We start from the raw sequence: 25,017 nt of genomic DNA, 5'->3' as shown, positions 1-25,017 counted from the left end.
GTTGAGAGTCCGCCTGCCAATGCAGGGGACGCGGGTTCGTGCCCCGGTCCGGGAAGATCCCACATGCCGCAGAGCGGCTGGGCCCGTGAGCCATGGCCGCCAAGCCTGCGCGTCTGGAGCCTGTGTTCCGCAGCGGGAGAGGCCACAACGGTGAGAGGCCCGCGTACCACACAAAAAAAAAAAAGTGTCGACAGGGAAGATGCAAGGGTCCTGCCTACACTGGGGAAGCTGCATGTCAAGGAATCTAAAACCGTGGTACTTTTATTAAAAGAGACCAGACCCATGACTGGGAGACTACTCTACCCAAGGCGGCAGCAGAGGGCTGGGTGGAGAGGCTGGATCTCAAAACCAAGGCGAAAGGCAAGAAGCAGATGTTGACCTCAGTCTTCTCTAAGCAAGCAAGACCACTCTTCTCAAGAGCTTCTGAGAAGCCAGGTGCCCCACAGGCCACTTATCTCACTTCCTATGAGAAACCCCACTTAGAGAAGAATCCTTCAACACCATGATACTAGAGGAGGCCATCAGAGCAGCAGCTCCTCCAGAAAATGTTTCCTGAGAAGGAGCAAATCAGAGAGAAGGGCGGGCAAACCAACCCAGGAAGAGGCCTGAGAGATGTTCACTAAAGAACCACGTGGTGGGGTATCTGGGTGACAGATTTCACAATAGCTTTGTTGTTTTTTTACAATGGTACATGCTTATTATAAAAACAAAACTCAGATGATGTTAAAAAAAAAGTACAAAGTATAAAGTAAAATTGCTGATGATACTGTGGCAAACTTCCTTCCTGACACTCTTCTGTGTATAATTTCTCTCTTTTTTTAAATCAGAAGGAAAAAAGCTATTTCTGTTTTGAAAAACAAATGCTTCCTTTGAGGGAACTCCTTGGTGGTGATAGGTAGTTCTGTATTTTGACTGTGGTGGTAGTTACATGGCTCTACATGTGTGTAAAACTGCTCAGAACTGAACACACACACACACACATACACACACACACACACACACACACACACCTCATACACACAAATGGGTGCAGGTAAAACTGGTGAAATCTGAGTAAGCTCCCTGGGTTGTACCAGTCACTTTGCTGGTCATGACACTGTGTTACAGATACACCAGAGATGTGTGACCACTGGGGGACACTGGGTGAAAGGTACATGGGACCTCCCAGCACATTTCTGGCAACTTACTGTGAATCTATAATTATTTCAAAAGAAAATGTTTAAAAAGAAATAACTAAGTAAGTGCTTCCACAACCCAATATTTTAGCAGAAATTGTACCCAGGAACCTGGCTTTTGATTCTAGCTCCAAACTATTACCAAGAAAGGTCCAACCAATCAAAGATGTAGGTGGAGCCAAAAGTGCTTTAATCAGAGGCAGAGGCTGTGCATCCACCAGAGGGAGGTGGACACCCCCAGGCACTCTCCTGTAAGCCCCCTCCTCACTCCAAATGGTCAGCCGGGGGTGAACTGGCCCAGACTCCCAGCCAGAACAGGAGTGACTGGGACTGATTAGGGGCCAGGACCCAGACTAAGTGCTTTCTGTGTATTCTTTCATTGAAAACTTCCTCCGGCAATCTTTGAGGCAGCTGTGTTTTGCCCCATTTTGTAGATGAGGAAACGGGACACTTCTGGTCTCAGGTCTTGCAAACAGGAGCACCAGGGCTAAGGCCGAAACCCAAGCTGGTCAGACTCCTAAGGCTCTCTCTTTGGAACTTAACGGAAAATGTCAACATATGCAGATGCAGACGCAAGTGTGTAACACACCCCCATGTACCCATCACCTGGCTTCACAATTAATCCATGGCCAACCTTGCTTCATCTCAACCTCCCACTTCCTCTTGTTTTGCACCAAATCCCAGATATCACGTCATTTCATCCGTGTATGTTTTTCTACGAGACTTGAAAAAAGAAAAAGTAAAAACAAACAAACATAACCACAATTCCATTATTTCACCTAAAAAGAAAACTCCAAACTTCCTCCTTGATCCATGCATAAGGGCTACACCTGAGTGGAGCAGGCTGTGGGCCTACCTTTGTGCAAAGCGACAGCCCCGGGAAGCTGCCAGCGTCCGCATTCTCCGGTGACGGCCGACACTGCTGGGCTGCAGTGGGCCGGGGTGAGTGCAGGCCTCTGGCAGGGAACCTAGAGGGACAAACCAGCACACCTCATGTAGCTCCGTTACCTTAAAATCACTCTTAGCACCAATCAGGGGCTAAAAACAGCCCAGAATTCCTCCTGGGAGAGGAAAGTGAATTTCTGGACATTTGGGGTATCCACAGGCTAGACACACTCCCTAGTCCATCCACAGGGACAATAAAAACACACCACTGAAGGGACAGTGAAGAAGGCTTGGGTAGAGCTGGCAAACAGGGCCTCCTGGGGGGTGTTGGACCCTTCACTAGTCACTGCTGGGCGTTACCTTTGTGATCCCCGAGAGAGGGATCTGCAGGAGAGGGCCACGGGGCCTCTCCAACTATTGCTCCCCATGGACAGAAGGATCTGCCCCTTCCAGGAGTGCCACTGAGACCCTCAGATCATCCTTTGAGCCTCCCAAGAACTTTGTACTGCTCAGAACCCCCGACCCTAGGCGACAGACACAATCGGGTTCGTCCGCATGTCACCAATGCGCCCCCTTCCTTGGTGGGCCACAGTTTCCCAGGTGTGGGCAGTTCATAGAGGGAGAGGCAGTTAGAAGCTATCATTTAAAACGGTCACATGCCAATGACGGGGTTCAGGGTTCTAAATTCCAGTCCTCCTCCTTTGAACCCAGATTTTTAGTTTTTCGTTTCCACTGAGGCCAAGGGCGCTGGGTCAGTGGCAGCTCCACGCTATTTTAAGCTGCAGTACGTGGGTTTTTTGCGTATCTTTGGTATGTGCCCCATCTCTCCAGCCAGATGGCTGAGCCAGGTTATGAGCTTGACGCCCAGCGCCGTGAACACTGCCCCAGACGAGGATGACAGTGACAGGCCCCCTCCTGACTCACACGTGCAATCAGACCACTTACGTTCCTGCAACTTCAGACAGAAAAAAAGCCCTGTGGCTGACAACCCTGTGTGTACTCTCACTGCCCATTTCACAGATGAAGAAACAGAACTGGAGCTAATGAGCTAGGAACTTGGCCATGGTCGATCCTGGGCTGGTACGTGGTGGGCGGGGACCTGATCAGATCTGCCCAGTGCAGAGCCTTGCTCTAAGTCAGGGGTCAGCAAAATTTTTCTATAAGGGCCCAGGTAGTAAGTATTTAGGCTTTGCTGCCCACAGTGATCTTCATCACATATTCTTCTTTGTTTCTGTTTTGTTTTATAATCCATTAAAAATATATTTTAAAAAACTTCTTAGCTCGGGACTTCCCTGGTGGCGCAGTGGTTAAGAATCCTCCTGCCAGGGGCTTCCCTGGTGGCGCAGTGGTTGAGAGTCCGCCTGCCGATGCAGGGGACACGGGTTCGTGCCCCGGTCTGGGAAGATCCCACATGCTGTGGAGCGGCTGCGCCTGTGAGCCATGGCCGCTGAGCCTGCGCGTCCGGAGCCTGTGCTCCATGACGGGAGAGGCCACAACAGTGAGAGGCCCGCGTACTGCAAAAAAGAATCCTCCTGCCGGTGCAGGGGGCACGGGTTCGAGCCCTGGTCCGGGAAGATCCCACATGCCACGGAGCAACTAAGCCCGTGCCCCACAACTACTGAGACTGCACTCTAGAGCCCGCAAGCCACAACTACTGAGCCCACGTGCCACAACTACTTAAGCCCACACGCCTGGAGCCCGTGCTCTGCAACAAGAGAAGCCACCGCATTGAGAAGCCCGCACATCGCAACGAAGAGTGGACCCCGCTCACCGCCACTAGAGAAAGCCTGCGTGCAGCAACTAAGACCCAATGCAGCCAAAAATAAATTAATTAAAAAAAAAATTCTTAGCTCGAGGGCCTGACAAAACAATCCCAGCCTGCTGTCACAGTTAGCCAACCCCTGTTCTAAGTCAGTGTGCACTGGGCCTCACCAAAAGCAAGCCCGATCACTGGCATTCCACATTCCACCGCATACAAATGCCCACCAGTTTAAGTAAGGCAGAGAGCAAAGAACAGTCAAGAGGGTTGACCTGGCTCCAGATTTTCTCTAAGTAAGTCATCAAGGGTGTGTGCAAAGACAGAATGACAAAGACATCCACTGTAGCGCTGTTTATAATGGGGGGAAACTGGACATAATCTAAGTGAACAACAACAGGCGATTGGTTAAATAGTAACACAACCATACACTGTTGTACTACGTTGCCATTGAAAATGATGATGAATGTTGAATCTTCCTATCCATGAAATTAAATTAGATCTAAATAAGTGGAGAGATATACCATGTTCACGGACTAGCACACTTAATACTGTTAAGATGTCTGTTCTCCCCAAATTGATCTACAGATTCAATGTAATCTCAATCAAAATCCCAGCAGCCTTGTGTGTAGAAATTGCCGAGCTGATTCTAAAATTTATAAGGGGACTTCCCTGGTGGTGCAGTGGTTAAGAATCCTCCTGCCAATGCAGGGGACACAGGTTCAATCCCTGGTCCAGGAAGATCCCACATGCCACGAAGCAACTAAGCCTGTGTGCCACAACTACTGAGCCTGCGCTCTAGAGCCCGCAAGCCACAGCTACTGAGTCCGTGTGCCACAACTACTGAAGCCCGTGTGCCCTAGAGCCCGTGTGCCGCCACTACTGAAGCCCCCGCACCCTAGGGTCTGTGTGCCGCAACTACTGAAGCCCATACGCCTAGAGCCTGTGCTCCACAGGAGAAGCCACAGCAATGAGAAGCCCACACGTTGCAATGAAGAGTAGCCCCTGCTCGCCGCAACAAGAGAAAGCCCGTGCACAGCAATGAAGACCCAATACAGTCTAAATAAATAAATAAATTTTTTTTCATTAAAAAAAATAAAATAAAATTTATAGGGAAAAGCAAAAGACCTAGAATAGCCAAAACAATTTTTGAAAAGAACAAAGTTGGAAGACTTATACCACTTGACTTAAGACTTTCTATAAAGCTACAGTAATCAAGTCAGTGTGGCATGGGCTCAAACACGGACATACAGCTCAAGGGAACAGAGTAGAGAGTCTAGACCCACACATTTGTTGTCAATTGATTTCCAACAAAGGTACTGATATAATTCATTATTATTATTTTTTTTAATTTTGGCCGTGCCAAGTCTTAGTTGTGGCGTGCAGACTTCCTAGCCGCGGCATGCAGACTCTTAGTTGTGGTGTGCGGACTTCTTAGCTGCGGCATGCAGACTCTTAGTTGTGGCATGAGGGATGTAGTTCCCTGACCAGGGATAGAACCTGCTCCCCCTGCATTGGGAGCGTGGAGTCTTACCCACTGGACCACCAGGGAAATCCCAAGGTACTGATATAATTCAATGGGCAAAAGATGGTCTTTTCAACAAATGGTACTGGAACAATGATATCCATACGGTAAAAAAAAATGAACTTTAACCCCTACCCTACATATCATATACAAAAATTATTTAGAAATGAATCACAGACTTTATGTAATTGGTTGTCAGTAGAGGGTTTAAAAGACCTTCCCTTTCTTCTCATTTTTTTCCATGGTTCTCAGAGTTTGGTTGTTCGAAAGTACACTGTTGAGTTTTTCCAGTTTGATTTCTCATCTTCAAACTGATGACATTTTTCCTCCAATTCTTTGTGCAGCGCTTCCAAATTCTTTTTCATTTGCTCATGGCGCTGCTGGAGCTCAGCTTCAGAGTCCTTCAGCTTTTGAACTTTTTCTTTGGCCTTCATCTCCAACACCTGCTCCATCTCCAACGTCATCTTAGCTACACGCTCCCTTCTTTCTTCTTCCATTTGTGCCGGGGGCTCTTAGGAAGCTGCCTTTTGTTCTTTTTGTTATCAACTCCAGCGTAAGTCACAGCTGCAGGTTTTCTGCTTCTGTAGTTCTCATAGCGCACGTTACCAATGACACCTTTCAAGTCCTGCATGTGTGTTCTTAGCAACATATTTCTTAGAATTGTCAAATTCCAATGTTCACCACTTTTAACTTCAGCAATACCCCAAAGATACCGCCTTCCTCTGATCCTTTTGCCATTAACCTTGATGACAGTACTGCTACCTTCCACAAGAGGGAAACGGTCCTCCATGTTTTTAACAAGTTTTTATTTTTCGTCATCATCTGTTTCTGGAAATTCACGTATTTTAATTTTATAGTTTTGGGTTTCTTTCATCATCTGTTTTCTAAACTGTTGACACTTCTCTGGTGTGAGCTTTGGCAATAAGTGGGATAATACTCACTTTTTCATGCAAACACTTCATAAACTCGATATCCAACGGTTGAAGTCCATGTCTTGAAGGAGCAACGAAGTGTAAACAACACCGCATCTTGTTGTCCAGCGTCTAACGTCTGTTCACTCGAGATTCTGCACTTAGGTGGTCCTCGCATGTGCTATCAATGCAGTCAGTAACAGGCTGTCAGCAGTTTCTATGCCCAACTGCATCTCCAAACCCCAGGGCATCAACTATCGTGAGCAGCAACTGAGCACCACCTTCTTTGAAGAAAACTTTGGATTGTTCCACCTATACGGTCTTTTTTATTCTATGGAAGGACCTGGATGCTCTGCAGAATACAAATCTGTGAGGAATAACGAGTTGGTTAATGTGGAACCCTAAGTGTGAATCCAACCGCTCTCTTCACTGATTGCTGTGTACTTGATGTGGGAGATCTGCAAACCCCACGGAGCCCTCAAGGTCCGTCTGCTGAGCCACCACCGCAGCCCCGGACCTCACCCTGACCCTCCCGTTGACCAACAGCCCCTCCAGGACCAGCCTGGGCACGGAACAGCCCACCAGTTCTCCGAATCACAGACTTTAAACAAACAAATTACAGCTTTGAAACTTCTAGAGGAAAAAACAGAGAAAATCTTGGCGACTTTGAAGCTGGCGAAGGTCTCAGGGCACAAAAGGCATTAATCATAAAAGGAAACATTGATGAACCGGACTTTTTCAAAATTAAAACTTTTTCTTTTCAAAAGATGCTGTTAAGAAAATGAAAAGACAAACTACAGGCTGGGAGAAAATGTTCACGAAACCTGTATCTGACAAATACCCAAAATATATAAAGAACTCTTACAACTCCCAAAAGGGTAAATGGTCTAATTTTGTTAAACGGACAAATGATTGAACAGATACTTCACCAAGTAAGAATGGCCAACGAGCCCATGAAAACACGCTCAACATCACCTGCCATCAGAGACATGCAAGTTAAAACCATGAGATAACATCTCACACACCCAAGAATATCTACAACTAGTAACATACGTTACCAGCTGTTGCTGAATTTGTAAAGGAATTCTCATAGATTCTGATAGGAGTGTTAAGTGGTATAAAAACCTTTGGAAAATAGTTTAGCAGTTTCCTACAAAGTTAAGCTTATACTTATCATAGGATCCTGCAGTTCCTCTCTTAGATATCGTCCCAGGAGAAATGAAAACATGCATCTACACAAAGACTTGTACACAGACACTCATAATAGCTTTATACATCATAGCCAGAAATTGGAAAGACCCTAAATGTCCAACAAACAGGGGACTGAAGCAAACTCTTGCTATTTTCATATCATAGAATAATACATGGCATTAGAAAGACCTACTGATACCCACAGCAACATGAATCAATTCCAGAAACATTAAGCTGAGGAAAAGAAGTCAAAGAAACAAAAAAGTACACATTATATGATTCTTTTATGAAATTTCAAAACAGACGAAACTAATCTGCAGCGATAGAAACTGGATCAGTAGTTGCCTGGGGCAGAAGGTAAGGCTACACTGCAAAGAGGCAAGAGAGAACTTTCTATGGTCTTGGAATGTTTTAGATGACATTATGCGAAATGAGATAAGCCGGACACTAAAGGACAAATACTGTACGACTCTACCTATACGAGGTCCCTAGAGGAGTCAGATCCATAGAGACAGACAGTAGCATGATGGCTGTCAGGGGTAGGGGGAATGGGGAGTTGATTTGTGGGTGCAGAGTTTCCGCTTGGGGAGATGGACGGTGGTGATGGTTGCCTAACATTGTGAATATACTTAACGCCAGCGAGCTGTACAGTAAAAGATGATTAAGATGGTACATTTTATGTTATATGTATTCTACTGACGTTTTAAAACTACAATAAAATACAATAACTTTTAAATAAGTTGCATAAGAATACATATAATATGACACCATTAAAACAAATCTGAAAAAGCTGGGATGGGGTATAATGAAGTAAACTACTCAATGACCAGGAAAGACACTGGTCCCCACTGGTGCCCGGCCGAGCTGCTCAATGTAGCTCTCCCCCTCTCATCCCTCAGTTCTCAGCTTCACTGTCCCCTGACCAGGTCCCCTGGCCACCCTGCTGAAGGCAGTCCCACCCTACCCCACTACTCTCTTTCGAGAAAGGCCCTCTGTCCATCCTGGCCCATACTTGGCATGCTCTATAATCATTTTGGTCATTTATCCTTTTTTTTTTTTTTTGGCCATGCTGTACAGCAGGCAGGATCTTAGTTCCCCACCAGGGATTGAACCCAGGTCCCCTGCAGTGGAAGCGCAGAGTCCTAACCACTAGACTGCCGGGATTTTTTGTTTGTCTAATTCCTATCTTTCCTCAAGAATGTGAGTCCCCTAAGGGCAGGGATCTGTTTTATGCACTGTTGTATCCCAAATACCTAAAACAGCACCTGGAACACAGTAACTTCTCAGTAAATATTTGCTGAATGAATCGGAAGTCAAAAAGCCATACAGATGCAAACTATTATACATAGAATGGATAAATAAGGTCCTACTGTATAGCACAGAAACGATATTCAATATCCTGTAATAAACCATAATGGAAAAGGAAAAAAAAGTCAAAAAGTTATAAAACGCTGTTATAGTAAAATTCCATTTTGGTAAAATAATTTTGTTTTTGCACCTACAGAAAGGGTGCCCTCCTCATCTCTGGGAGGATGGAGTCAAGTGATTTCTTTTCCTCCTTTTTTGCGTGTCTGCATTTTCTGCAACAAATTTGTGTTGCTTTTGTAACATAGACCCTAATTGGTTACTTTTAAGTATAATTTTTAAAGTTTCGAAAATAAGGGCTTCCCTGGTGGCGCAGTGGTTGAGAATCCGCCTGCTGATGCAGGGGACACAGGTTCGTGCCCTGGTCCGGGAAGATCCCACATGCCGCGGAGCAGCTGGGCCCGTGAGCCATGGCCGCTGAACCTGCGCGTCCGGAGCCTGTGCTCCGCAACGGGAGAGGCCACAACAGTGAGAGGCCCGCGTACTGCAAAAAAAAAAAAAAAAAAGTTTCGAAAATAAGAGGAGCACGTGTCCGGCCTCTTCGGTATGTGGGGTTGCCCCTCTTGCGTCTGTCCGTGCTTCTCTGCAGACTCCTGAGAGCACCCTGGGGAGGAGAACCTCATCCCTTGGAGCTCTCCAGGCCCACAGAGTGTGAACAGGACACTTGAGGGCCATTTCAGAGAGGGGCAGCAGCACCTGAGTGGTCCCGGAAGCCCCAACAGAGGAACTGCCTCAGCCACTACCTGGATGGCTTGAAAAGTACAACTCTTCACCTTGTGACTCGTTCGGAAGAAGATTTGCTCTTAACACCTTTGTTTTTGCCTCATTAACTTCTGCGCTGGATTAAAAATTTTCATCTTCTCCTACCTACCCTGCAAAGAGAAAATGGCGTCTTTGTTTGGTTTTAATGAAATTAATATTCACCTCCATAGAAGCTGGAAAACACAGACAAACATAAAATGAAATAAAAATCACCTGTAATCCTTCTATACAGAAAAAAATTTGGTTACTGCTTTGGTAAGTCTTACTCATATGTATGAATATATAAATTTTAAAACTAAACCAGACTATGACAGATATAGTTTGCATACAGATTTTTTTGGTTTATATTATATACGTTTCCCACATCACTAGACTTCTTTTTAACAACTTCATTTCTAATGGCTGAATAACATGACACCACATACAATTTAAGCTCTACAATACCTTACTCAACCATTCTCCTACTGTTGGACACTTAGGATATTTGTGTGTGTGTGTGTGTGTGTTTTGTTATTAGATATATGGCAGTGAGGAATATTTTAGAATATAAATCTTTGACCACATCTTTGACCACAGGAAAAATTACTGGGTCAAAATGTTTGTTTTGAAGGCACTAGATATATATAGACAAATTTGCCTCCAGAAAGATTATATAAATTTATCTGCCTCCCAACAGTGTATGAGCAACATAGAAAGTTTAAGGTTTACTAACATTAGTTAAAAAGTTAATGGTTAAACATCATTTTATACAAATAGACCCACAAACATAGAAAACAGACTTGTGGTTACCCAAGGGGAAATTAGGAGGCTAGGATTAACATACACACCCTACTATATAAAATAGATAACCAACAAGGACCTACTGTATAGCACAGGGAACTATACTCAATATTTTGTAGTAACCTATAAAGGAAAAGAATCTGAAAAAATACATATATATATATATATAAAAACACACCTATATATATATATACACCTATATATACCTACATACACACATATATATACCTATGCACACCTATATATGTATGTATGTATAACTGAATCACTGTGCTATACACCTGAAACTAACACGACATTGTAAATCAACTATACTTCAAGTTTTAAAAAAATCAGTTTACATACAGGGAAACGTCAAGTGGTAGTACCGAAAACTTTGGGTGCTTAATAGTCCACGCAGGACACGAAACATCTGAAGTGCATGAGTCTGCAAGGATCATACTTTACTGATCCCAGCCGTCTAAAATTTTTCATTTTGTTTTATCTTGGTCCCCAACCAACGCTGACCTCCTTAGGGTGATGCGAAAGAAGCCAGGCCCGGGCCCTGCCCTCATGGGGCACAGAGTTCCCTGTTTCAACACCAGGGCACCTGTGTGCAGCCACAAAGGATGCTATAATTACTAACGGGAGTCACCTTCCACTGCGCTCTTACTACATGTCAGTTGCTCCACACCCATCGTCCCCCGGAGTGGTCTGTAATCACACAAGGCAATTATGGAGACAGCTAGCCCTGAGTTCGGCTCCTTGCTCTTGTCACTTGCAAGCTGTGTATCTTTAGCTAAATCACCCAACCCTCAGTTTCCTCATCCAGGAAAATGGGGACAAAGACAGCAACTAGGGTAACTGAGAGGATGAAGTGGGGCAATGCATGGGAAGGATTTTTTTTTTTTTTTTGCGGTATGCGGGCCTCTCACTGTTGTGGCCTCTCCCGTTGCGGAGCACAGGCTCCGGACGCGCAGGCTCAGCGGCCATGGCTCGCGGGCCCAGCCGCCCCGCGGCATGTGGGATCCTCCCAGACCAGGACAAGAACCCGTGTCCGCTGCATCGGCAGGCGGACTCTCAACCACTGCACCACCAGGGAAGCCCCATGGGAAGGATTTAATGACTTCTGATCACTTGGACTTGCAGGGCGGCTCAGAGTTTGTATTTATCTGCACAGCAACAAAGTTCAAAAAATGCTTAGTACTATAAATTGTGTTACTGGCCACGCTTTATAGACCTGGAAACTGAGATTGGTAGGAACATAAGTCGCATGTCCTGCATCAGCTTTTCACTCAGGGCTCCATTGCCCAGGACAGTGCAGGCCAAGCAGCCCAGTCGAGAAATGTATAATGTCCACCAAGTATGACACACAGCAGGTGACTAACGCAGTTCTGGCTCTCGGTGACACTTTTAAAGATCCAAGCTCACCTCCTAGTGCTTCTGACATCAAAGTAAAGCCCTGAAAAGAGACCCAAGGGAATGGTGCAAATCCTTAAATAGGGCTCCTGTCCCAAGGCAGTCGGCACCTCTGCTTCTAGGCAAATCAATTCCCTTTCTCAACACAGGCTGAGAAACTGTTCCAGAGAAAAGGCACTAAAAAGACTTGACAAAATTGGATCCTGGATCAACGGGGAAAAGGACATTAGTGGAACAACTGACACATTTGAATATGGACTACATATTAGATAACAGTATTTGTTATGGACCCAGTTGTGTCCCCCCACCAATTCATGTGTTGAAGTCCTAACCTCCAGTACCTTAGAATATAATCTTATTGGGAGATAAGGTCTTTAAAGAGGTAATTAAGTTCAATGAGGTCTTTAGGGTGGGCCTTAATCCAACCTGACTGGTGTCCTTATAAGAGGAGGAAATTTGGATACACAAGGAGGCACCAGGGATGCACCCAGAGAAAAGACCATGTGAGGACACAGCAAGGAGGTCACTGTCTACAAGTCAAGGAGAGGCCTCAGAAGAAACCAAATCTGCTGACATCTTTATCTTGGACCTCCAGCCTCCAGAACTGTGAGAAAATAAATTTCTGTTGTTTAAGCCACCCAGTCTGTGGACTTTATGGCAGCCCTGGGAAACTGATATAGTATTATATCAATGTTAAAGTTTCTGAAGATGAAAACCATTTTCAGGTTATGTATTACAGTGTCCTTGTTCTTAGATAATTCCTCCTGAAATAGTTAGGGGCAAAGGGTCATGATATCTGCAACTTACTCTTAAATAGATCGGCAATAATGATTCTGGTGATAATGAGTGTATAAATATACAGACAGTAAACAGGGTAAACATATTAATAATCGGTGAATACAGGTGAAGGGTACAAATGGGATTTCATTTTATTATTCTTTTCGCTTTTCTATAAGTTTGATGTTTTTCAAAATAGACACTTTTGAAAGAGTCCCTTTAATTCACTTAAGGTGGGAGCAGGGAGGGGTCTTTCGGAAAAGGTAACCCTAACTCAACAGCAGAAGCTCGAGTGCCTACTCTGCGCTAGGCACGATGCCCGGCACTTCACTACACACTCTTGGGTAAGGACCGCTGTTTCTCATCTTACGGAGGAAGAACGGAGGCTCCGAGATGGGAAGCCACTTGCCTGAGACCAGAGAGCAAGGAAGCGGTGCAGTGGGAAGTGAGCCAGGTGGGGTCCGCCTTCACAGCCCTTCCCACCCTTCCCTCTGTGCAAATAAACGGAGTGCACACGGCAGGCGTTTAATGAAGACTGAAAGGGAACGATACCTGTGCTGCTGAGAGGCCTGGATGCGGGAATGGGCCCTCTTGAGAGCCGCAGCTCCGCTGTGCTGCTGGAAATCACCGCCTCACAGCCAGCGCCCGAGATGCCAGCCAGAGGGGTTGCGCCTCCACTACAGCGATGCCGGGGCACCTGTCCCTCCTGACCCACCAGACCCACCTCCTCTCTCGGGGACAAGAAAGCAGGAAGAAAGGAGGCAGGCCGGTAGGTCTGGCACTGAGCCCACCCGTTGCAGGCCCCGGATGAGACTTCCAAGATGCTTCATCCTGAATAAGGGCAGGCACGTCCCCCTCCCCGGGGTCTCCACGGAGTGATGGGGAAAGTGACCCACCTCATCGCCGCGCAGGAGCGCAGGCAGTGAGGCAGCACACCTGGGCCTGGCAGAGCTGCTGCGACCAGGCCTCAGGTGCCCATTACTCATCACTTTCCTAGGGGTTCTGGCTACATCCTCCTGCCACCTAAGAGCCCAGTTCCTCAGGATGGGAAGGTGATGCTACCAAGCCCGCCCCCAACACAAGGACCCCACCTGCCCTGATCCCCACCACACTGGCCACCCCACACCCCACACACCTGTGCCCACACCCCTCCATGCTGCCCTCTGCCCCACAGAACACGTGTCTCTTCCCTCCCTCATGCCTTCTCTCCATTCTACTTCCAAGCAACCCCATTTTCCCCAAATTCCAGATACATCCCTTCCTTTAACCAGTCTTAATTCACTGAGTCAACCATCTTTCCGACTCTCAAAGCAGGACCCTCAAACCTCCTTCCCTGCCAAGCCCTGCCTGCCGCCGCCCAGAGTGGCCCGGTGTACTGGAACGGGTACTACTACACCTCACTAAATCCTCACAACCACTCTGGAGGTCGGGCAACATTGAGAACTAAATCCATCTCCACCTCCATCACTAAAGGAGGAAAGACGGAGGCTCAGAGAGGCGAAGTGACTGGCAGGAGGCCACACAGCTACTGAGCAGCTGAGCCAGGATTCAAACCCAGGACGGCCTGCCCCAAAGTCAGTGCTCTGCACTGTCGGCTCTACCAGCTCCCAAATAGCCCTGGCCAGACTGGAGTGGGGATGACCTTTACATCCTTGAACCCACACCCCCACACCCCCAGAGTAGCTTCCCCTGGCCTCCCTCACGAGTACCTCTTCTGAGTCATTCTTCACACAGCATTTTTCTGCTCAACTTAAATTCCTTAAGTTTAGGATAACATCTCTTCATGGCCCGAAACCTGGTACTGCACTTTGTTCCGGGGTCCAAAAGAGTCTGTTAATGGGGTTTGTGGCTGCCCCACGCTGGCAGTCCCTGGGGCTTAACAGGCGGGAGGCAGTGACTGGCCACGGTCACTGGGAAGCTGCAAACCCTGGAGTAGGTCTAAGCAGAAACTCAGACTAGGACCCCTAAAACCACCAAGCAGGAAAGGATCAGAGAGGTTCATGCCAAGGTCACACAGCCAGTAAACGGCACAGCAGGGGCTCTGGTGGGGAAACCGGCTCAGAGAAGGGAAGTTTCCTGGCCAGACTCACACAGCAAGCTGGCAGAACTGGGACTTGAACCCAGGGCCTAGAATTCAGTCCGCTGCTTTGTCATGTTACCCACCAAACCGCAAACCAGAACACCAACTGAAATTAGCAAGTCAACCCTCCCTGCCACCCCTGATTCCCTTGTCTTGCTCTATTTTTTTCTATTTCCATGGCATCACCTTCTAACATACTTACATACTTATGTTATCAGAAGATAAAGTCCACTAGTTCAGGGGTCTTTAGTCTCTTCTGCTCCCTAATATTCTTCAAGCACCTAAAACAGTGGCTGCTCCATATACTGAAAGCTCAGTAAATAGATGCTGAATAAGCAAACCCGTCTAACAAACATTCACTGAATACGTGCTATGGCCAGGCTGTGAACTGCAATCATTTTGCTGGATCCCAAAGACATGAATGCTCACTGACACAAGCCCGCGTTTCACCTGGCTCCACAAAGGAGCCGGCACACTAACCCAAACTCAAGCCAAACCTGGACATTTCCTCAGGAACCAAGCTCTCAAACCAAACGCAGACATGGTCTATCTCTGAACTGAAGAGAACCCAGATTTCCCACAGGCTCCCTCTGAGAACCAGTTTCATCCCATCCCCAAGAAGGCCCAGCAAAACTCAGAGGATCTGCAGCCCCTCAGCCCAGCCACACGCTGCCAGATTTACAGCTGCCACTTTTCAGCATTACTTTCGCTAAACAAGTCTCAATTAGATCTGCCACAGCCCAGGAGGTTATCGGTGGGCACTCTGGTCTTGGCCAGTGGGGACCGTGCATCTGTACCAGATGGTCCTCCCTGGGATGTCAGATGAGGGGGATCTAGAAATGTCCTTGCCCTTGTGGCCCTCTCCCTAGTGTTGTCCAGTACCCCCGGTGGGAGCGCTGCTGCGAGGGCAAAATTGGAGCCAACTCTGAGAGCGTGAGAGCTGCAGACGTCGACTCCCTGGGTTCCTGCAGCAATTCCCAAGGAGCCTCTCCCTCGGCCACCACGGACAAGGTGCCCAGTGATTCCATGTGCATCTGGGTTTGGCTGAACCAGGCTGCAGAGGGCAAGACTTGGAGGCTTTTAAACTATGGCTTTTCATCAAAGCCAAAAGGCCGTTCCAACAAGTCCTGAGTCTACTATTCGTCTCAGTCCAAGGAAGAGAACAACAACCTCCAAGGAGACTGTTCCAGAGAAAAGTAAGGCATTCCAGAAATGCTGCCCTGCTTCAGAACGGTCTTCCGGAACAGGGAACCTGCAGTAAACATTTACTGAACTCTTATGTGCGCAAGGTGCAGCAGAGGTAGGCCTGTGACTGATTCCTGCTCCACCTTCCAGCTGCGCTACCTGAGGCACGTACTGCCTCTCTGAGCCTTGGTGTCTTCGTTTGCAAAATGAAAAACAGTAACTGAATCTACTTCCTAGGATTGTTGGATGAGTTCAATGAAATAATGCTGAGTCCAGTGCCTGCCACATAAGAAGTGCTTAATAAGAGGTAGTTCTTGTAAAGGAAAGGACAGACAGTATATTGAGAAAAGAAAAACTAATAAGGGCTTTCTAGACGTCCCGTAAGCCATTATTTATGCATTTAGGTATATCCTAAGCGTTTGTTGATGCCTGTTTTTTCAAACAAACTTAATTCTCACAGCATCCTCGGGTAGAAGGGGCGGAGGCCGGAGAGACAGTCCTCGTGACAAAGGACGAAAACAAGGCCCCCGAAGGTCCCGGGAAGCGGCCAGCAAGCACCCTCAACCCTCAAACCCTCCCGGGTGGGTTCAAAACACCAGACGCGACTCTCCTCGGGGAGAAGTGGCTGGAAGTGATCATTAGCGGGGCAGTCGGGGTTGGGGCTTTAATTCATCATCGCTAAGAAGTGGTCATCTTTTGTCCCTAAAGAAAAAAGTGCCCGTCAGGGCCCAGACCCCGGGGAAATACAAGTCAGCGCTCCGAGACGCCACACACGTGCTTTAAACGCTGGGTCAGGCCCAGGCAGAAATAAAAGAGATAGCGGCCCCTGTTCCGGAGAAGCAACGAGCCCCTGGGGGCTCGAAGTGGGCTGCTGGGGCCCGAGAGGATCCCCTGGGCGCCGGCTGGAGGAGGGGACAGGGCGGTGGCGGCCGGGGGGGGGGGTCCCCGGCTCAGCTCACCTGGCCGCGGCGTTCTGCGTACCAGGCAGGGCCAGGCCCCGCCGGCCCGTAGCTGGACTGGGCTCGCCCCTTCTCGGAGAGACCCGGCCCCCTGAAGCAGCTGGCTGCCGCCCGGAACTCACCTGCCGTAGCAACCGCGCCACCTCCGCCTGTCAGTCAAGCGCGCCTTCCGCGGCTCGGCGCAGCGCAGGGTCAGGAGGCCCGGCCGGCCGCGCCCCGCCTCCTCCCCCTCGGCTGCCCAATCGGGAGAGGCCGACGCCAGGGGTAGGGGCGTGGTCAGATGAACGGTGTGGGCCGGGGGCGGGGCCTGAGGGCTTGGGGCCGGACCGAGCCGGGCCGGGCCGGGTAGGGGCCGGCGCTCTGATCTCACTGCTGAGCGCCGGAAGTATCCTAGATCTCAGCGCAGGGGCTCGGCGGCTAGACCGCGGGGCTGGCGCGACCATGCCGGTCACCGGGAAGACTTTCCGCCGGCGCCGGGCCGACTCGGAGTCGGAGGAAGATGAGCAGGACTCAGAGGAAGTTCGGTGCGTTTGGGGCGGGCTTCCACGGGGCAGGAAGAGAGAGGCAGCCTAGGGGGACTCACCACCGGCCAGGTACCTTGTTGACAACATTGCTAATTATGAGCCGGTTGTTATCCCCTTCTGTGAAGAAATTGAGGCCCCTAGGGATGAGACCGCCGCCCCAAGGTCTCATGGTTGGGAGAGGTGCCCCTGGCATGCGCAGCGGTTCTGACTCCCGTTGGTGTGTCCAGACGCAGAGTCACCCTCTGGACCACTGCGGGCAGGCAGCGAGGCAGGGATGTCCCTCGAAGCTGCCTTTTGACTCTGAGTTCCGTGGAGGGTCTCTCAGCCTGTGCATTGCCTTTTTTTTTTTTTTTTTTTTTTTTTTTAGATTAAAACTGGAAGAGACCCGAGAGGTGCAGAACTTGAGGAAGAGGCCCAACGGGGTGAGGTGGGTACTGCGTGGGGGAGAGGACCCGGAGGAGGAGGGCATGACCGAGACACCACCTACCCCGACTCCCGCATCCCCACCCGGTCGCTGTCACAAATATCTCCTCAGGCATAGCCCCTTCTCTTGACACATTTTACACCTTGTACTGTCTGGGGTGGGGTCCAAGCGTTTTTTGCAGATGTTTAATCAGGACATGCCCCGAGCCTTGTGATCTTGAAGTTTACTCCAGAGGTACAGAAACAGGTCATTGATCAGTGTTTTTATTGTCAAATGCACACTGTGATTAACTGTGAAATGCACACTGATTGTTAAGAGTTTGGGAAAATTTAGAAAAGTATAATCATGGAAATAAACAGTACCCATAATTCTCCCATACAGAGGTGATCAGTGTTAACATTTAATGTTCTTTTCCTGTCTGTTTTCTCTCTTTTTTGTAAAGACGATGAGCAGCTTTACTTTTATTCTGTTGTTCTTCGGTAGTCCCCTCTTATCCACGGGGGCTATGTTCTGAGACCCCCAGTGGATACCTGAAGACTGGGTAGTACTGAACCTTATGTAGATTATTTTTTCCTATACTGATGGGTGGGTAGTGTATACAGTGTGGACACTCAGGGCAAAAGGATGATTCACCTCCTCTGTGGAACGGGGCAGGATGGCAGAGATTCATCACACCATTCAGAACAGCTGGTAATTTAAAACTTAGGAATTTTTTATTTCTGGAATTTTCCATTTAATATTTTTGGACCGCAGATAACTGACACTGTGGAAAGTGAAACCACAGATAAAGGGGGACTACTGTACTTTCAACTTACGATATTGTGGGCATTCAACCACATTGTGGGTAATTTTTCCAAAAACCTTTTTAATATCTGCATAACATTCTATCAGATGTACATATCATAATTTAACTTACCCCTTATTTTGGGACCTGTAGATCATTTTTTAAAATTTCACCATCAAATAAGGCTGCAATAGTATTTTCCTGCATTTGTCTTTAGCTTCATTTTCCCTGAAGGCATAATCTTAGAAATGAGATTTCTAAGCCAAGATAATGCTAAATGACTTTGCAGGAAAATGTACCACTGACGTCACCACTACCCCCACCTCCAGCATCTAGAGTGTTTCTTGGACCCTGTTATTCTTGTAGGCTTTTCCAGCCAGCTTCAGTGGTCACCCCGCAAATCTCACCCTTGCCCTAATGTTGCAACCTAAAGACTTCCTAAATGTTTCTCCTTATCTCTGAATTGTGCCCTTTCTCTCTCTCCCCCACTTTTTGGCTTTTCTCAGTGCTGTAGCCCTGCTGGTGGGAGAGAAGGTACAAGAAGAGACCACTCTAGTGGTGAGTTGCGGGGTCCTCCCTGGGCAGTGGGAAGATGTGGCTGCTCTGCAGTGGATGATTGTGTTTTCTTAAAAGAAAACAAGAAAAAATTCCACTGCAAGTTATATAAATGCTTCTTCTCGGCTGTGTTTGCTCTCTGCAGGATGATCCCTTTCAGATGAAGACAGGTGGGATGGTAGACATGAAGAAACTAAAGGAAAGGGGCAAAGATAAGTAAGTGCAAAACTGGCTGAGAGGCAAATTCACCTGCAGCCCCTGCCTGGGTCTGTGTTCCCCCAGGGAGCTGGGTCCTGCGGCAGCTTTAATGAGACATCTTGGAGTACCCTTTGTGCTTTGTAAATGGTATGTTGTTTAAAAACAAAGAAAACAAAAACTCTTCAAAAGTTAACTTAGAGTGATGCAGGCAGGCACCTCTTGTAAAGGTGCATTGTATATTAACTTTTTTTTTTTTTTTTTTAATCCTTGGTTGCGTTGGGTCTTCGCTGCTGCGCGTGGGCTTTCTGTAGTTGCGGCGAGCGGGGGCCACTCCTCGTTGCGGTGCGCAAGCTTCTCATTGCAGTGGCCTCTCCCGTTGCGGAGCACAGGCTCCAGGCGCGTGGGCTTCAGTAGTTGTGGCACACGGGCTCAGTAGTTGTGGCTCACGGGCTCTAGAGCACAGGCTCGGGAGCTGTGGCACACGGGCTTAGTTGCTCTGCGGTACGTGGGACCCTCCTGGACCAGGCCTCGAACCCATGTCCCCTGCACTGGCAGGCGGACTCCCAACCACTGCGCCACCTTGGAAGCCGCTATATATTGTCTTTCAAACCCATGTGGAGGTTGTTTTTCTTTTTTGAGGAAAACATAGAAACAATTACAAAAATAATACAAACAATACAAAAGTGAAATATAAACGAATCTACTCATTCCCCCGAGATATCTCCAGAGGCCGTCAGGGTGCTTGCATATATTCCTAGAGTTCCTTCTATTTACATATCATATATATGTATATATTTCTTGACCATAAACAGGATGTTGTGCATTTCGTTGCATACATGTTTTATTCATGTAACATCACACTCAGCCTCATTTAGCTGTGACTCTAAGGCTCTGCTTCACTGTTCTCTTTTTTTAGGATCAGTGAAGAGGAAGACCTCCATCTGGGGACGTCATTTTCTGCAGAAACCAACCGAAGGGACGAGGACGCTGACATGTAGGTGTCAGTCTGTTCATCAGTAAGAGATTGGGGGAGGGCTCCAGCCAGACAGAGTCCAAGATATTTTGTCACAGATGACATTTCTAGACTTATCCAAAGACAGCAAGTTGGCCCCTCTCGTGCCCCTGCCTCCCCTTTCCCCACCGCCTGAGGCTTGAGAACTTTGAAAAACTCAAAAATTCTTTAAAAGTGTGGTTCTTGGAATTTTAGATTCCTTGACTAGTAATGTTCCATCCCCCCAAAATTGCAGGGATAAACAATGGACTTGCTTATTTTTCATTTTGCCAACAAGGCTGTTAAACAAACTACCATCTCCCATTATCTTTTTGTCTTCAAAGAACCTTACACATGGTGTGGTAGGACAGAATCTCATAATATATGTTGGTGCTTTAAGTTGAAAAATTTTAGCTTGATTTAAAAACTCAAGTTATTTTTCTCCTTCTCCATGGAACGATGGCAACTTCATCATCAACCGTCACGGCTCCGTGAGCCAGAGTTGGGGACCCCACTCACTTAAAAGACACCAGTTGTGAGCTTTCCTGCCCCTTTTTGAGGCCTTTGGGTATCTCATTTCAGGATGAAGTACATTGAGACGGAGCTGAAGAAGCGGAAAGGGATCGTGGAACACGAGGAACAGAAAGTTAAGCCAAAGAATGCAGAGGACTGCCTTTACGAACTGCCGGAAAACATCCGGGTTTCCTCAGCAAAGAAGACTGAGGAGATGCTGTCCAACCAGATGCTGAGCGGCATCCCGGAGGTGGACCTCGGCATCGAGTGCGTTTCAGACCCACGGTCGTGCCTCTCTCCCGCCCCTAGGCAGAAAAGACGAGCTCTCTGCTTTCCAGTTAAAAGTTAAGGGACTGTTTCTTAACCTGTCTCCTTGGAAACCCACAGATACAAACTATCTTCTGTGGCAGGCTGACATGGTTGTTGCCAGGAGTTTCTCTGAAGGGTTGGTCAGAAGTAGTTAAAGAGACAAGGGACTCTGACTGCCGAAAACAAGAATGTTTTTATTTAGCCTTAGTTCACAGCTCTTCAGCTCTTCTCTTCAGGTCCGTGTATTCTGCTGCTTTATTCTAGCAGGAGCAATGATAAAGGCTCACCCACCCCATGATCCTTCTTTCATTTTTACTACAAAGCATCTGCTCCAAAAGGGGATTTTTATGGAGGAAATACAGTGGTCATAATCATCTTCGGGTGTGGTAGAAAGTTGGGAGACTTCTGGGTTCTCGCTTCCTTTTTGGCCTTACTAGCTTTGAGCCTTAGTCAGTTCACCTGACCTCCAGCTCAGTTTCCTCTTGATCAGAAGAGAGTAACTCCTGCATCTCCGATGCTGGGAGAGCTCCGTGACAGTCTGGCCGCAGGGGAGTTGGTAAATTGTAGGGAGCTGTGCCCCAAGAAAGATGACGTCCTTATGCAGTGGGGGGGCTGCCAGCCCCTTTAGTCAGTTCCACCTGAGGCCAGAGGTGTGAGGATCTCACTGTGGTGTGGCTCCTTTCTCCCCATAGTGCTAAAATAAAAAACATCATCTCCACGGAGGATGCCAAGGCCCGTCTGCTGGCAGAGCAGCAGAACAAGAAGAAGGACAGCGAGACGTCCTTTGTGCCCACCAACATGGCCGTGAATTACGTGCAGCACAACCGATGTAAGTGTCGCGTCTGGGGAAGCAGCTGCGGCCCACGCCATTGGCTTGAGGGCCCTGGGCTCCCAGAGTCTGTCTGACCCGTCCCCTGGTCTCTTTTGGTCCAGTTTATCACGAGGAGCTCAACGCTCCCATACGGAGAAACAAAGAAGAGCCCAAAGCCCGACCGTTGAGGGTGGGCGACACAGAGAAGCCGGAGCCTGAGCGTGAGTACAGCAGAGGCCGCGGGCTGCCTGGCGTGACCGTTGCCCGGGGCCCGTGGAGGTGGGGAGGGACTCGGCAGGGACGGCGCTTGGGCTTTGGGGTCAGGGCATCTGGGTTCTAGTCCATTTTCTGTACCATGGTCACGTGCCTTCCCCTTTCCAAGCCTCAGTTTCTTTACCTCTAAGATGGGGATAGTAATGAAACTTACCACTTGGGGTTGCTCTAAGGATTCACCGGGCTGTCAAATATAATAGAGACTCAAAAAATTAGAAAATTTCAATAAGCAAAAGTAAATTAAAAGTTAATCATAATTTCACCACCCAAAGACAGCCCGTGTTAACATTTTTATATATTGTTATCCCTGGGTATCCGTGGGGGACTGGTTCCCGGACCCGCTGCAGACACCAAAATCTGTGGATGCTCAAGTCCCACCGTCAGCCTTCCGTATCCACGGATGCGGGACCCAGGGATACCAAGGGCTGACTGTGTATAACCTTGCCCACTTTTAAAAAATATACATACTCTGTATACACACTTAATAGGATCTCACAGCTTTTTAGTGTGCTCTGCCTGTCTCTCCATGACAGTAAATACATTTTCCCCTTCAATGGCCGTATCACGTTCTGCTGTATAGATAGATGTCCTATAGTCTAACCATTTCCCTCTGGCGGGACACTTAGGTTGTTTCCCAGTTTTCCCTATTTAATGATGATCGTTCTTGCCTATGTCATGTCCTTAAGCTGCCTTGTGAGAACTCACCAAATGATCCCAATTTGTTCTCCCGCCAGCATCATCCAGCAGAGCCCCTTTCCCACGTGCTCACCAGCACCAGGCGGTGTCATCTTTCTCATCAATAATGGGATGATTCTAAGGAAATGCTAAATTTGCTGAGGCTTCTGAAAATCCAGCCTGTTGCTCTGTTTCTTCCTTCCTACTTCAGAAATTATTTTCTGTAACACCTTAGCTGTGTAGTCTTTGATTCCCAAAGAGCTTCCTATTATTAATACCTAGGAAGCAGGGACTTTGGAGGCACCAAAGGGTTCACCTCAGCCTACCTTCACTTCCTGAGTGACCTTGAGCAAATCAGCTAACCTCTCTGAGCAGAGATGGTAACATGCCCCTGCTAGGATTGCTGGGTGGGTGAAAGGAAGTCTTGTCTAAACAGATTTAGTGCCGTGCCTGGTACGTTGTCAAGCTCTCAATGAAGCGTAGCTACTGCTGCTCACCTGGTCTGACACTGAAGTCAGCATATTTTGGTTGGCACCTGACTCCACCATGTTTATTGCTATTCACCCAAAAACAGGTACTTACTGAGGCCCTACTATGTTCCTGTTCACTAGAGTAGGCACTGGGGCTCCTGTAGGGAGTGAGACAGGCATGGTCGTCCTTGCCTACGTGGAGCTACGCCTGTTGTTGGCTTCCAGCATGGCAAACAGCTTTTCCTCTTTTCCTTCTCAGGGTCCCCTCCCAACCGCAAGCGTCCTGCCAACGAGAAGGCCACAGATGACTATCACTACGAGAAGTTCAAGAAGATGAACAGGCGGTACTGAGGGAGGCTAAAGGGGAGAGGTGCAAAGTGGGGTATAAACAGTGTCGTTCACTCCCTTTATTCCCCCTGATAAAAGGCTTCCTGGACAGAAGCCTGCTCATTGGCTAGCAGACAGTTCCCAAAACAGACTCTATCCGTCCTGCTGCTTACCTGCTGGATTTTTCAGGCACTGAATTTGTAACCTTTTGAAACAATGTGTAGTTTTCCTCTTTGGGGACAAACTCTATTCTTGAGAGCATTATTAAATCTCGTTTGTAAATATGTTGACTTTCTCCTAATATTTGCCCTGGGTCAGGAGGAAACAGTTGTGTGTTTCAGGGTGAGATAATACCCTTTCGATTGTGGTTTTATTATCATTATATATGCAATCATGTCTCCTGTTTTCAAGTATCTGGAGTGGGGTTCAGAAATGCATCCGTCACTGTTTACAGTGGATCCAGCTGCCAGCAGAAAAATCTAGCTTGAGATCAAAGGAACACTGGTATTTTCTGACTTTTACAAAGTTATCTGTTTCTTTTCATTATGAAAGAAAAAACAGTTTCTATCACTTTTAGCACTTAAGTATTAAATATGAAATGGACCCAGCCTTATTGTTTGTATTGCGTCTTCTTATACCAACGCCAGGTAATGTGTTCAGAGTCTGGGGTTGGGCAGCTCAAAAGCAAACTTCAATCACTGAGAGGGGTTTTCTCATTTAGTTTAAGCGAGGTGGGCAGGCTCCAGTCGCTGAGCTGTCAGGTATGGCCCACCTGTGACATTTTCCCTGAGGTAGTTACACAGGTTGTGACGAGGAAAGAACAGGTTGGTTGACTCCTGGGCTGATTTAAAGCAAGTATTGTGTGATTAGAGAAGTGTGGCTTTGGAGTCAGATCTGAGCCCTGCTCACAGCTTCCTTAAATCGTTGGACAAATCCGTTTGCCTCGGAGCCTGTTTTCTCATCTGTAAACTAGATTTTCTTCTCGCTTTTTTTCCCCTTCACTCGAATGAATGCAAGGTCACTGAAGGCAGGAATCACGTGTGCCTCGTTTTCTTCTTGAATCCCCAGGATTGAGTCCATAGGCGATCCTCCAAATTATGAATGAATGAGTGGAAGTATCGTTACCTGGGAGAGACCCGACCAGCACTACCTTATCCAGGTGATGAAGGTCAGCATCAACAGTCATAAATCATGTTGACTGTATGTTCCTTTGATATGAGGTTATAAAAATAGCACTTTATCTCTGTAAAGTATATTCCTCCCCAAAACCCGTAACTCCAGTCTAATCATAAGGAAAGCATCAGACAGATTCCAGTAGTTGGGGATCCTACAGAAGATTTGACCAGTACTCCCCCCAAACTCTCAAGGTCGTCAAAACCAAGGAAAGTTTGAGAAACAGCCACGGCCCAGGGGA

At 47.7% G+C, this 25,017-nt stretch overlaps 2 protein-coding genes and 1 pseudogene across 8 annotated transcripts in view; 1 reads left to right on the top strand and 2 right to left on the bottom strand.

Annotated features, from left to right (window-relative positions):
• Positions 1-16,941, bottom strand: part of USP20 (ubiquitin specific peptidase 20) — a 75,588-nt gene extending 58,647 nt beyond the window's left edge. For 3 of the 6 annotated variants that reach the window (XM_079925858.1, XM_079925854.1, XM_079925859.1), the window contains exons 1-2: positions 16,750-16,862; positions 2,032-2,143 (exon numbers count right to left, since the gene is read on the bottom strand). The gene's annotated coding sequence lies outside the window, so the exon portion shown is untranslated. The other 3 variants (XM_079925855.1, XM_079925856.1, XM_079925857.1) reach the window with 3 other exon arrangements.
• LOC307188931 (septin-7-like) lies at positions 2,000-17,192 on the bottom strand (annotated as a pseudogene). Its single transcript has 5 exons — positions 17,120-17,192; positions 16,872-16,983; positions 16,750-16,818; positions 6,283-6,814; positions 2,000-2,143 (listed from the first exon to the last, which is right to left on the bottom strand). The product of its transcript is annotated as a septin-7-like (transcript).
• LOC307189461 (splicing factor C9orf78) lies at positions 17,098-24,205 on the top strand. Its single transcript, XM_079927535.1, has 9 exons — positions 17,098-17,273; positions 17,641-17,700; positions 18,988-19,039; positions 19,182-19,252; positions 20,151-20,228; positions 20,808-21,005; positions 21,740-21,876; positions 21,981-22,079; positions 23,536-24,205. The coding sequence occupies exons 1-9, from the start codon at positions 17,191-17,193 to the stop codon at positions 23,625-23,627; spliced, it is 870 nt and encodes a 289-aa protein (XP_079783661.1). The 5' UTR covers positions 17,098-17,190; the 3' UTR covers positions 23,628-24,205.
• Positions 24,206-25,017: the final 812 nt, after the last annotated feature.

The sequence above is a fragment of the Stenella coeruleoalba genome (genome assembly GCF_951394435.1).
Source record: "Stenella coeruleoalba genome assembly, chromosome: 7".
Taxonomy (NCBI): Eukaryota; Metazoa; Chordata; class Mammalia; order Artiodactyla; family Delphinidae; genus Stenella; species Stenella coeruleoalba.
The sequence above is the reverse complement of the archived record's forward strand: the minus strand, read 5'-3'. Positions and strand labels throughout refer to the sequence as shown.

Coding starts and splice junctions, on each gene's coding strand:
- LOC307189461 (XM_079927535.1), top strand. CDS start 17,191: ATGCCGGTCACCGGGAAGACTTTCCGCCGGCGCCGGGCCGACTCGGAG. Junction 17,274..17,640: donor CAGGACTCAGAGGAAGTTCG/GTGCGTTTGGGG, acceptor TTTTTTTTTTAG/ATTAAAACTGGAAGAGACCC. Junction 17,701..18,987: donor AAGAGGCCCAACGGGGTGAG/GTGGGTACTGCG, acceptor GGCTTTTCTCAG/TGCTGTAGCCCTGCTGGTGG.